At 34.9% G+C, this 11,658-nt stretch overlaps 1 protein-coding gene across 7 annotated transcripts in view; it reads left to right on the forward strand.

The window, feature by feature from the left end:
* The window catches only part of LOC129800533 (potassium voltage-gated channel subfamily H member 6), a 148,862-nt gene extending 138,749 nt beyond the window's left edge, over window positions 1–10,113 (forward strand). For 6 of the 7 annotated variants that reach the window (XM_055844991.1, XM_055844990.1, XM_055844994.1 and 3 more), the window contains 6 exons: window positions 2,958–3,085; window positions 3,216–3,287; window positions 4,103–4,325; window positions 4,390–4,701; window positions 7,687–7,789; window positions 7,869–10,113. In XM_055844991.1, the coding sequence (XP_055700966.1) occupies window positions 2,958–3,085; window positions 3,216–3,287; window positions 4,103–4,325; window positions 4,390–4,701; window positions 7,687–7,789; window positions 7,869–7,904 (874 nt within the window). In that variant the 3' untranslated portion in view covers window positions 7,905–10,113. The remainder of the gene's footprint in view (window positions 1–2,957; window positions 3,086–3,215; window positions 3,288–4,102; window positions 4,326–4,389; window positions 4,702–7,686; window positions 7,790–7,868) is intronic. The other variant, XM_055844993.1, reaches the window with a different exon arrangement.
* The last annotated feature ends 1,545 nt before the right edge of the window (window positions 10,114–11,658 follow it).

Here is an 11,658-nt window from a genome sequence, read left to right on the forward strand (position 1 = left end):
TATTTTCACCTAGTGCCACCGAGTATGAGATAAGGTAATACAGTAATCGAGAATTTGCGTAAGAATTGCAATGAAAATGCATAAATTAACGAAATACGGTAAGCATTTTACTGTCAATGTGATTCTGCTCTAAGGGAGACTGGGGCAAAAAGTCACAAAACGGATATATTATTTTTTTATAGGCTACTCGAGCACTCCAGAAATTTCTAATTAGCGCAGATTTATAGGAAATTTACCACTCTACAACTTTGTTAAAATTAGTGGAAATTTTTCGGAGGAAAGCTCCGTCCGGACGCGGTAGCACAAGCTGTGGAGTCTTCAACCTAAACGATCAAAAACTCACCCTTCTCCAGAGCTTTCGACACGCTCCGTGTCTTCTTCAGTTCATTGTGTTAAACAGTTTTTAACAGTGTATCAATTTTGAATTTACTAGAGTTACTCAGCCACTGAGGAAGACACGGAGCATGTCGGAAGCTCTGGAGAAGAGTGAGTTTTTTGTTCGTTTTGGGTTGAAGACTCCACAGCTTGTGCTACCCCGTCCGGACGGAGCTTCTCTCCGAAAAATATCCACTGAAGCTGAACAGCAATTTTTCCCCACGATTTGTTAAAATCATTTTCCTCTATTTTGTAAGGAAATACATTTATCGAGCCGTTTTCTAAAAGGTAATTTTGTGATTATTCTGAAAAAAAGTTCTGGAGCAAATAGTATCACGCATGAGATGAAATTATCACATTTTTATTCGATTTAGTGGGCTTCCATAAATTTAAAAACCAGTGATAAACCCTGATAAGCTTATGGTAGCTGAGATTCTTTACGGAAGACCTCGGGGTGCTTGCAACTCGAAATTATTAAAACTTCGATTTTGAATTGAATTTTGAGGGTAAAGAAACTGCATCGAGCAAAATGTTCTTGGCGGTCGAAATGAATAAAATTAGCTCGACGCGATTCTATATCCTCGAAATTAAACTCACAATCGAATTTTCAAGTATTTAGATTTGTAAGGACCCCGTGTTGCAAGCGCCCGAATGTCATGTGCAAAGAATCTCAGCAAACATAAGCTTACTGGGCTTATCACTGACCATTTTCTATTCTAAATAGTTCGAGTACATAAAACTAAACAAGAAGAAAAGCTCATTGAAATTGGTAAATAAACCTTAGAGTTAGAGTCCGGTCAATTTCGTCGGGGTACAGTGAAATAGAGTGGGGACGGATGTGATCCACTACTGAAAAGGTCTTGAACTCAGAAACAATACGTTAAGATTTCATAGAAATTGCTCCATAAAGAAGGAAAATGCAGTCCGGTCAAGACATTTTTGATTATAGCTCAGGTCAGGGAACATCAAGGGAGGAGTGTGACCCACTGTTAAAAAGGTCCAGGCCTCAGCTACAACATACTGAAATTTAGAGAAAAATCTTCATCTAGTTGTATAAATATTCGAAAATCCATTTTTCCATTAATCGGAATTTTGATTAAATCGGATGAATTTGAGATGACAGTAGGGTTGTAGTACTCCAATAGCATTCTAGAACACTAAAATTTTTCAAATTTTGACAATTAGACGTCCACGAAAATTGATTTTTGGCGCATATGATATTCGTAATCTATGAGTGTCAAAACGTGTAGCTCTGTAGATCCAAAATTTGGGCCCTATCTCACGAGGTCGCATTTCACTTCAGACTACAAAAGCTGAGATTGTAAAGAATCTCAGCTAAAGTAGGAGGATCATATTGATTCACAAATGAAGCATATTTGATCTATTCGCAAATGATAAATTAAACTTAAAACTTAGGAATTTAGTAGAAAGGAACCGGAGTTCGTCGGAACGTGGAGTTACTCTTAGAAAACGGCAACTCTTCCCAAAGCTTTCGGCTCGGTCTTCAAGCCGTCCACTTGTGGGATTCAGTGGGATTCAACGCCTGATGAAGGCTTGGAGACCGAGCCGAAAGCTTTGGGAAGAGTTGCCGTTTTTCTAAGAGTGACTCCACTTTTCGATGAACTCTGGTTCCTTTCTAATAAATTTTCCTAACGCCGGTTTTCTCACAATTAAAACTTGGAATGCATATTTTCCACGATAGAACATGTTTTATCATAAACTTATTACTCACAGCATATTTCTCCAACAAACGTAAATTTTTAATTGTTTTTATTCGCTTAATTAAACGTCAAGAAATCGACACTTCTGAATGGATCCCTGGTGATCTTCTTATTTTTACCAGTGAACGAATCGAGTTAAAATACCAAAAATTACCTCATGTTTGGTAAATATTTGCTTCAGCATCTTTCAAAATTTTGACAAATATAATTTTAAGAAAATCACATTTCTCTTCCTATAATAATGTGTTGATTACAAATCACTACATCATTTTGGAGCCCGTTGAGAAATAAAATATTCGTTATGACACGTTTTTCTTCTAGATTCTCTTTTTCTTATAAATTCTAAAAGAAGAAAACAAGGCTAATGATGTTCTTTTTATCACAGAGCAACATTCTAGTAAAAATCTCGTAAAAACATATTCCGATAATAAGATTATTGCGTATTTATATTAAGTTAATATTGATGAACTTTATGCCCTAGATACATTTACGACTTAAACCGAAAGACGACTTAACGTAATTATAATCAAAACAATGATCAGATTACATTTCCATCGATTTCTGACCAATTAGTCTCTCGTATTCAGCCTATGATCGGCTTAGTTAGTGGGAAACTGATGGGAATTTAGTCAAATCGTTATTTAAATATTAATGACGTTAAGCCGTCTCTTGGCTAAAGTCGTAAGTGTTTCTAGGGCATTAGAGAGTTCAATTAAGGTAATGATACAAATACAAGTGTTTCTCAAACGAAGCTATATTCAGAAAGTACAAATCTCAGTTAATTACTATCAGATTTCTGCTGTAATTGAATTATTCCCCATTCCCCCAAAATAGTTTATTACAATTAGAGAAATGTTGCAGAAGTAACCTTCATACTCGACCACAAAGTAGATGTGATTTAGGGAACGATAGAGTGTCGGTCAGTCAGATGAGTGATAACGATATGGACTTCACAGCCGACGATCGTCGTCAGCAGTACAGCATATCAGGTAATTATCGCAATTGTTTCCTTATCATTCATCCTCATTCCACAAATTTATTTAACACCACAACAGTCATAATAGTCTGTGACATAACATAGCAAAACTTTCTAATGAGAAAATGCCCAAAAATATATAGGGATGATTACACACATTAAGAGAAGTATTCCCGATCTGAGATCCATTAAGCATCAACCGTTAGAAAATATTGGTAAGCTCTTAAGCGATGCGTGTTTTAACTTGTGTAATTAATTATGTTTGTGTTGGTTTTTTTTTGTTGTAATATTTTTCTTTTAATTTTTGTGAATGTCGAGTCCTGTTTTGACCATAAACACTTTCCTGTTTGCGATTGAGAGCTTCTATTGTCATGTAATTGCTGCAATTTCTGAAGGCAAAATAACTTTTAATAAAATGTTTCTGCAGTGGAGACGCCTAGTAAAAGCTCATGCAGTGGAAAACAAACAATTTTATCTAATTTCAACTGGGAATATGTCTGAAAAAAATCTCAATTAAAAGTACTTCAACAGAGTTTTAGCTTGAAAATAAATTATTAGTGGAACAATCTCAGTCGTGAGCAAGATTGTGGCAGAATAAGTTACTTTGCCTGCGAGAAAATCCTGGAGACAAAGCTCTCATAGTTTTTTGCAATAACCAAGACACATTCTTGAAGCATGGATTTAAATTGTGCAGTTGACATAAAATCTAATTAAAATTCCTAATTTTTTTTTTATCCTGTTTGAAGTTTTTTTTTGTTGGTCCCTCGTGTCTTTGAAGTACCAAAAATAGTTTGGTTTTTTTTTCTAAATAAAATTGATTGGCGTTGGAGATAAAATTTGTTAGAGGATGGGAGAATATTGGTGGAAAATAAATTCGTATAATATAAATGTTTCATCCCATATTGCCAATGTTGCCAATTAATGCTATGTGACGTATGCTGCACTGTGTTCTGCATTGCGATTTGTGACGATGATAAGGAAGACCAGAGGTGTGAGCCGAAAAACTCTAATGAAACTTTACCATCCACAGAGAGTCCTCGACACACGACCAGTCACAAACACAGCCCAACGGTGCAATCTCTCAAAACCGCGGCCACCGTTGCAACCGCCGCGGCGTCACCATCCGCCGATGCTGTGACTCTGAGTGCCGTAACCACGAGGATGTGCACGTGTGGTGCCAAGGAGAGTGAAAAGGGCGACACTAATATGTCTCAAGAGACAGTGAAGCCCCAAACATCCATGAATGATGTCACGTAAGTCGTAACACGCGATACTAAGAGGTGTGCGCCAAACTAACTTCATTTTATAATTTTGCAGGAGCCTCGCGAATCAGCTCAATGAGATTACACAGCGAATAGATGGGCTGGAAGTGACTCTTAGGAAGGACATTCGCACCATCCTTGACATTCTGCACCAACAACAGCAGATTCAAATGCAGATTCAGCTGCAGCAACAACAAGCGGCCGCTAAACAGGCCATGACCACATCTTATCAGCCGTCCGAAAGCGATTTCTCCTTTGACATGTGTACAGCGGCCGACAAGGCGCCCGGACCTGCCCAGTCGCCTAGGAGCAATGTCCAGAGATCTGTATCGCAACCGGAATGTACCAATGAGAAGAGTCTCTTCAAGTAAGTGTTAATATTGCAGGAGAGGGCATTTAATGAGGGGGCACACAATAGGTCAAGTGGTAGAGCACTCGCTCTGTGATGCAAGTACATATCTCAGGTTCAAATCCCCTTTAGGCCACCAAGAATTTTTCTGGAGGCAATACAAACACGCCCAAAGATATCCCTTGCTCTACAGGTCGGGAATGTTGTCCTCTTTATCCTCCAGACAATGTCAGCAAATCTCATGTGTGCTAATGCTTTTTCTTTTAAAATGGGGGCTAAGTGCGCAGTGTCCCATAAACAGGCAAATGTCCCCTATAAGCTTTAGCAGGATACTAATCCTGCCTTCTATTATTTAGTTCTTAGGGCCTTGACAGACCTGAGGATTAGCCGAGAGACGGCTTAGCGTAATTTTATTCGAAATAATGATTATGATGACGATGATGATCATGTCACATTTAAGATTAATATTAAGATTAATACTTTCTGAACTGCAAGAATGCCAAAAAAAAATAGCAAGTGTTTTACCTTGCCTCTCTCTTGTGTTTCGCTCGAAAACTGACCGAATCACAGTTGGCAGTCATGGAAAATTGCTCGAATTGCCTGTAATACGATTCAGAAAGCAATTAATACGAACAGTAATATCTTACTCATCGTATTACTCCACTAGAGTGTACTCTTTCTAACACACGTGATATTCCATTTGAATTTTGAATACTATATACCTCTCTCTCTGGCTTTTCTTAATATTAATATTAATCTTATATGTGACACCGCGGTGATAGTTAGATTGCGTCCTATAAAGACTACATGGCAGTTGATAACCCCTAAGCACTAAAATGGTAGAAGTTTTACCTTCAGACATACAATTTTTGTTTTTTTTTTTAGGATAAGAGCCCTCTTGGCATTGTCATAATATTAGGACTGCATTTAGTCATCCGAGTTATTTAAGTTTTAGGATAATCGAGAGTCTGCTTAGCACTATCATGATAGTAGAAGTGTCATCCATTCTTCAACTATTTGACAGTTAATAGACTTTTGAAAAGAGCAGTACTACTTTCCTCACCACTAGATAATGGCTAGCGCAACTTTATCAATATGATAGTTGCACTACGTTCTGTTACTCAATTTTTTTAAAACCTTATGGTGCTATTCCAATAAATAATTAAAAGAAGACATCTTTTCCCTAAACATTTTTTTAGCACATTACTGTTCTCAAGTGCTTCTGCATTATTGACTTTTCTTTGTGTTGGTTGTTGTCACGATTGTTTTCCCAGTCTCCATCTTGTTCCGGAACCACCAGGCAGTCGTGAAAGGAATCAAAATAAAGTTAAGTCAATTACGGTGCTATTCCAATGAAAAATTAACATGCTTTTAGCCAGGCAGCAAAATCCCGAAAGCCAAAATCCCGAATGTTCAAAATCTTGAAAGGTATGAAATTAAATGGAGGATAATGTGTAGAATAATTTCGCAATACACAGAAAATTTCCCTTTGCCTCCAGTAAGCGCGGGTGCAATCGTGGGAGTAGCTATGACACTTTAAAGAATTCTAGATTTTGGCTTTCCGGATTTTGACTTTCGGGATTTTGGCTTTCGGGATTTTATCTTTCGGGATTTTGACCGGGACCCAAATACGGTTTTAGCGCTTAACCCTTCAAAGACGATTGGAACACCGGTGTCCCATAAAGAAAATTATTTTTCCTCACTACCAAAAGTTACTTTTTCTTTATATTTTCTCCAGTTATTTGCTATATATTAAATTTTTAAGCTAAATAATGACGCATTTTTAAATTCTCATTATGAAAAATAATTTTAAATATATTTTATGTTTCCAATTTTTTTTAAGCAAAACCGTTTTCGGAAAAGAAACTACAATGCTCAAACATAATATTTTTCATTAGATTGAAAATTATCACTCATTAGTATTGTCAGAAAAATTACTTAAATTTTTAGGCTTTTTTTGTCCCTATCGTTCATAGAGAAAAAAAATACACCAAATCAGACTTTGTTGGCTTTTCGAAGGCCAGATATAAGACCTTTTACTGGTTTTGTTCATTGGTTTCATTTTTTATTGCTGATTTTCGGTGCGCGTCGTTAAAGGGTTAACTGTTCTCAAGTGATTCTACATTATCAACTGTTCTTTGTGTTAATTCCTGTCAGGACTATTTGATGGTTTTAGTACACGATGAAGATTGAGGAAAACAGTCCAGACTGAAACCAACACAATGAAAAGACAATAATACAGAAACAATTGATAAGAGTGAAATACTAAAAACGTGGTCTTTTCACTCTTATCAATTGTTTCTGTATTATCGTCTTTTCATTGTGTTGGTTTCAGTCTGGACTGTTTTCCTCAATCCTCATCGTGTACTAAAACCATCAAATAGTCCTGACAGGAATTAACACAAAGAACAGTTGATAATGTAGAATCACTTGAGAACAGTTAAGCGCTAAAACCGTGTTAATTACATCATGCACTAAAAAAAATGTTCAGGAAAAAAATTTCGGAACATTTAAATCACGACGACGTCTTGGGGGAATAGTCGAGATACGAACCAATACAATGAAAAGTCGATAACGCAGAAGCACATGATAAAAGTCATGTACTAAAAAATATTCAGGAGAAAGAATCTTACTGTTTAACTACTTTATCAACAGTGAATAAGGAAGTATGAATCTTAGAAAATTAGTCTTCCATTAAAACGGGAATGGACATACGAACGTGCTATTAAAAGATTAAAATAAATGTTTCCTCCTTGTGTTAATGCTCAACCAATTAATTCGGTAAAAGGAAAAGCTAAAAGTCTCGAGGGAAAGATTAAGTGCTTTATAAATTTTTATAATGTCTCAATTGTATTCGGGAGCTGAGGAAGTAGCTTTAAGTGATACTTAATCATTGCTTAAATTCAATTTTCCTGACAATGGGTCTATGAAAGCCCATTAAATATTAAAGTAGACTTTTGGATCTGACAAAAGAACTGAAATCACGACATTTTTCGTCAACAGGTGCTCGAAGTTCTCCTCGTTCAACCAAACAATGGAGGATGCAGATAACTGGACAGTTTTTGCTCCAATCGCCAAGCTCGAGTCTCTGGATGAAATTGATCAAGTGAGTGTTTTCAATGCCAAATGCTACTCCACAGAAATATAAGGATTACTTATGAATTTTATAAATATTTATCTTGCAGGATAGCAAACATTCCAATCAAGATAAATCACAATAGTAGATACTAAGGACACTTTTGTCAACTTTCTTAAGCCTCTATAGAAATCTTTGCACATTTATTCAAGAGATTCAGCCGAGACGTTATTTTTTCGCAATCGCTTTGTGAGATTTTCAAAAACGTTGTTGGAAGGATCGTCTGAAGAGTTTTTCCTTTAAAATATCCTTTGGATTTTCCATCACACTGCCTTGAGAGAAAGGAAAAATTCATGCGAGAAAATCTCAAATGGTGTCTTTTGTCGATAGTTCAGCTAACTTATAATGGAGTCTAGTAAGGTCAACGTAAAATACGCTCAATTTAGCCATTGTGTGGAGATTAATTAAAAGAAAAAAAATTAAGTACCTTAAGAAGCAAAGAAAAAGACAATTGAAAATCATTATTTTAAATTGTTAATCATTTTTGCTGAAGACATTGTGTAATTATTGAGGGTAAAGGGGAAATGTAAAGTGTGAATACTCGCAATCATAGAAAGTCCTTAATTTAATTGAAAAATTGAATTAAAAAAGAAGTCTTACTCAGCAAATGTATAGAAGATCTCAAGATACTTTAGTACGTAGTGCAATGAGATAAGAACAGAAAGTCTGTGAGATAGTTTTATTAAAGAAAATCTTAATAAAAATGTCCTGTTTTTTCCCCATTTCAATTGAGACATCATTTTACTACGCAAAAAAAAATAATATTTTGCAAAATTGTTCGTAAATGTTTGTGAATTCCTACTGAAGACTTACAAAATACTCGCAATGCGTATAATCCACTAAAAAGTTTGTAAATGTTTGTACTTTTTGTACAAACATTGTTCGTAAGATGATCACTTAACGAGCATTTTTGTTCTTTTGCAAATATTTGTTCGTAAATGGTAAATGGAGAAAAAAAATGTTCACAAAATTTCGTCATTTGTTCGTAAAGTTTTGTTAGACAAAATTTCACGAAGAAATGTTTGTAACAGATAAAAAAAAATATTCGTCAAGTGCTCAAGTTCCAAAAAATGTTTGTGAAGAAATACAAACTTTTACAAACTTTGTTTGTGAGTTCTAAAATTTACAAAACATCTTGTAAGTCCCCAGTTGAAATTTACAAACCATTTACGAACAATTTTACAAAATAGTTTTTTCTGTGACCCTGAATAAAAGTTTTGTAAAAAAGCAAGAAAAGTTTGTCAAAAGGATGTTCCTTCATTGACTGTATCTTTTGAAAAATTTGTCAAAAGGATGTTTTTCTAAAGGCCTCTACACATTGGGAACAATTTTCATCAAAAATTGAATTTTTGACAGAATTTTGACGTTTCTGCCTGCAGCATTGCAGCCAATTTCCCTCAAAAAAGCAATTTTTGACGAAAATTGTTCTCAATGTGTAGACACCTTAAGATGTTAGAAAAAGTTTTGTCAAATTGATAAACATCTTTTTGACAAAATTTTGTCAAAATACATTTATCCCCTTAACAAAACTTTTTCAGGGTAAACTAATTTTTCCTTCAAAACAGTCCTCAAAGAAATGTCCTTTTATCTTGTTAAACGTTTTTGCTTGATAATTTCTTAAGAAAAAAAAACAAAATCTATTAAACTTATAGAGAAGTGTTATTTAACTTGCTTATTCCTCGGAAGCTTAGTGAGCTTTTGCATGATAGAACAATTCAACGAAATGCAAGAAACAATTAAAAAATAAAATACGCTAAAGAGCTTTTCGGAAAACTAGGAAGCTCATTGATAAGAATTAGCAAGAAAATAGCACCCCTGTGTTGAAATCGGACTGATAAATTAGAATGATTTGAAAGGAGTTAAATTCCCTTTAACTTCTTATCACATAAGATTTTTCTTTTTGGGAATAGACAAATATTAAATGCGATATAAGTTGATAATTGAGCATAAATTCATTTGAATTACGTATATGAGGCCTTTTAGAGTATAATAATAAAAGAAGGGAGAACTGGAGAATTTATAGGAAAATTCTCAAGAATAAAAATGTAGCATCATGAATGAAAAAAAAACAGATAGGGGAAGGTACCCATGCTTCGTATGATCCCAAGCTTCTTAATGACAAAATTGTAGAAACTGGAGCAAAGTGCCCATATTGCAAAAGCCACATTTATTCAGAAACACAGAAAAATTTTGTAATTATGAAGCTTGGGATCGTTTGTACGAAGCATGGGCACTTGCCTCTCAAATCATTTTTAGTGAATTCGTCAACAAGATGTTCATATTGAAAGACAAAACAGTGAAGAATAAAGATTTATAAGATAAAGTAATGGTTTCACAATTCTCACAATTTCTTTGTTCTGCATGGAAATTTGTGGGAAAATTCGGTTTTTCTTGACAATGTCGTGACTATTTTATCTAACTTCATTTTTTGCGGGAGTTTAGTTTTAATCGTGTTGAAAAAGCTTCGTCAAAAATGAATATTAATGGCTCCGGCACACCTTTTAGTTCAAGAAAATTTCATGAAGTCGAAATTCTAAACCCTTTCTTTCTCACATGTTTTGCATATGACTATCTCATTCTTTCGCATACCAAATTCGATTGAGCTAAATTGAACTTGGAGTGATGTTTAAGAGAAGAAGAAGAGTGCGAGAGAATGAGATAGACATATGCAAAACATGTGAAAAAGAAAGGGATCCGAAATTCGACTTCATGAAATTTTCTTGATCTAAAAGGTGTGCCCGAGCCATAAGCCACGCCCTTTTCAGGAAATACGCTATATTTTTCAATTTTCACTAGCAAATCACTACATAATGTATTCAAATGCATAATTTATGTCTCCGGCACACCATTTAGATTGGTAAAATTTCATGAAATCAAAATTCGCATCACTTTACTTCTCAAAAGATTTGCATAAGTCTATCTCACTCTTTGGACTCCAAATTTGACTGAACTAAATTTAATTTGGCATGATGTTCAAAAGAAGAAGAAGAGTACGAAAGAGTAGGATAGACAGATGCAACACTTTTAAGAAAGAAAAGGATGTGAATTTCGACTTTATGAGAGTTTCCTGATCAAAAAGGTGTGCCAAAGCCAATTAACATTGAAAAATTGAATCTATGGGAAAGTACTCTCCCTTCGAACGTTCAAGCCTTCAAATAATGTAAATTTCTTTTATCTTCCCTAAAGGCGTCTACACATTGGGAGCAATTTTCGTCAAAAATTGCGTTTTTGACAGAAATTTGACGTTTCCCCCTACAACGCTGCAAGGAATTTCCTTCAAAAAAGCAATTTTTGACAAAAATGCTCCCAATGTGTAGAGGCCATAAGACATTTATATACAATTATCACGTAATTATATAATTATGTGTAAGTCTCTTAGGAAAAATAAAAGAAAACTCACGTTATTCAAAGGCATGAACGTTCGAAGGGAGAGTACTTTCCCCTATTGCATCTACTGCCTAATCTACTGCAGCTATTTGCTAAGGGGCGTGGTCTAAAATTCCTCTTAGACTGAGCTCATTCAAAAAGCCAAATATTATCCCCCTGCAGAGCATGGATTTATTTTAAAAGAAGTCACAGCATTGTAGAGTATTCCCGATAAATTTTTCAAACACAAAAAAATATTAAGTAAAAATATTAGAATTATTCTCTGAGGGTTAGGAATCTTTTTTGCGCAATTTTTTCGTCCCTCATTGTCCATTTAGAGAAAAAGTATCCCTTTCCTAGCAATAAAAAATTTGTCATCATGTTCCAATATCTGCAGATAAATTAAATTGCATTTCCTATTTCAAATTTATTTCATTTACGGAGATATCAATAGAGTCCATAATTGTAGGAAA

The sequence above is a fragment of the Phlebotomus papatasi genome, chromosome 2, assembly GCF_024763615.1.
Source record: "Phlebotomus papatasi isolate M1 chromosome 2, Ppap_2.1, whole genome shotgun sequence".
NCBI lineage: Eukaryota > Metazoa > Arthropoda > Insecta > Diptera > Psychodidae > Phlebotomus > Phlebotomus papatasi.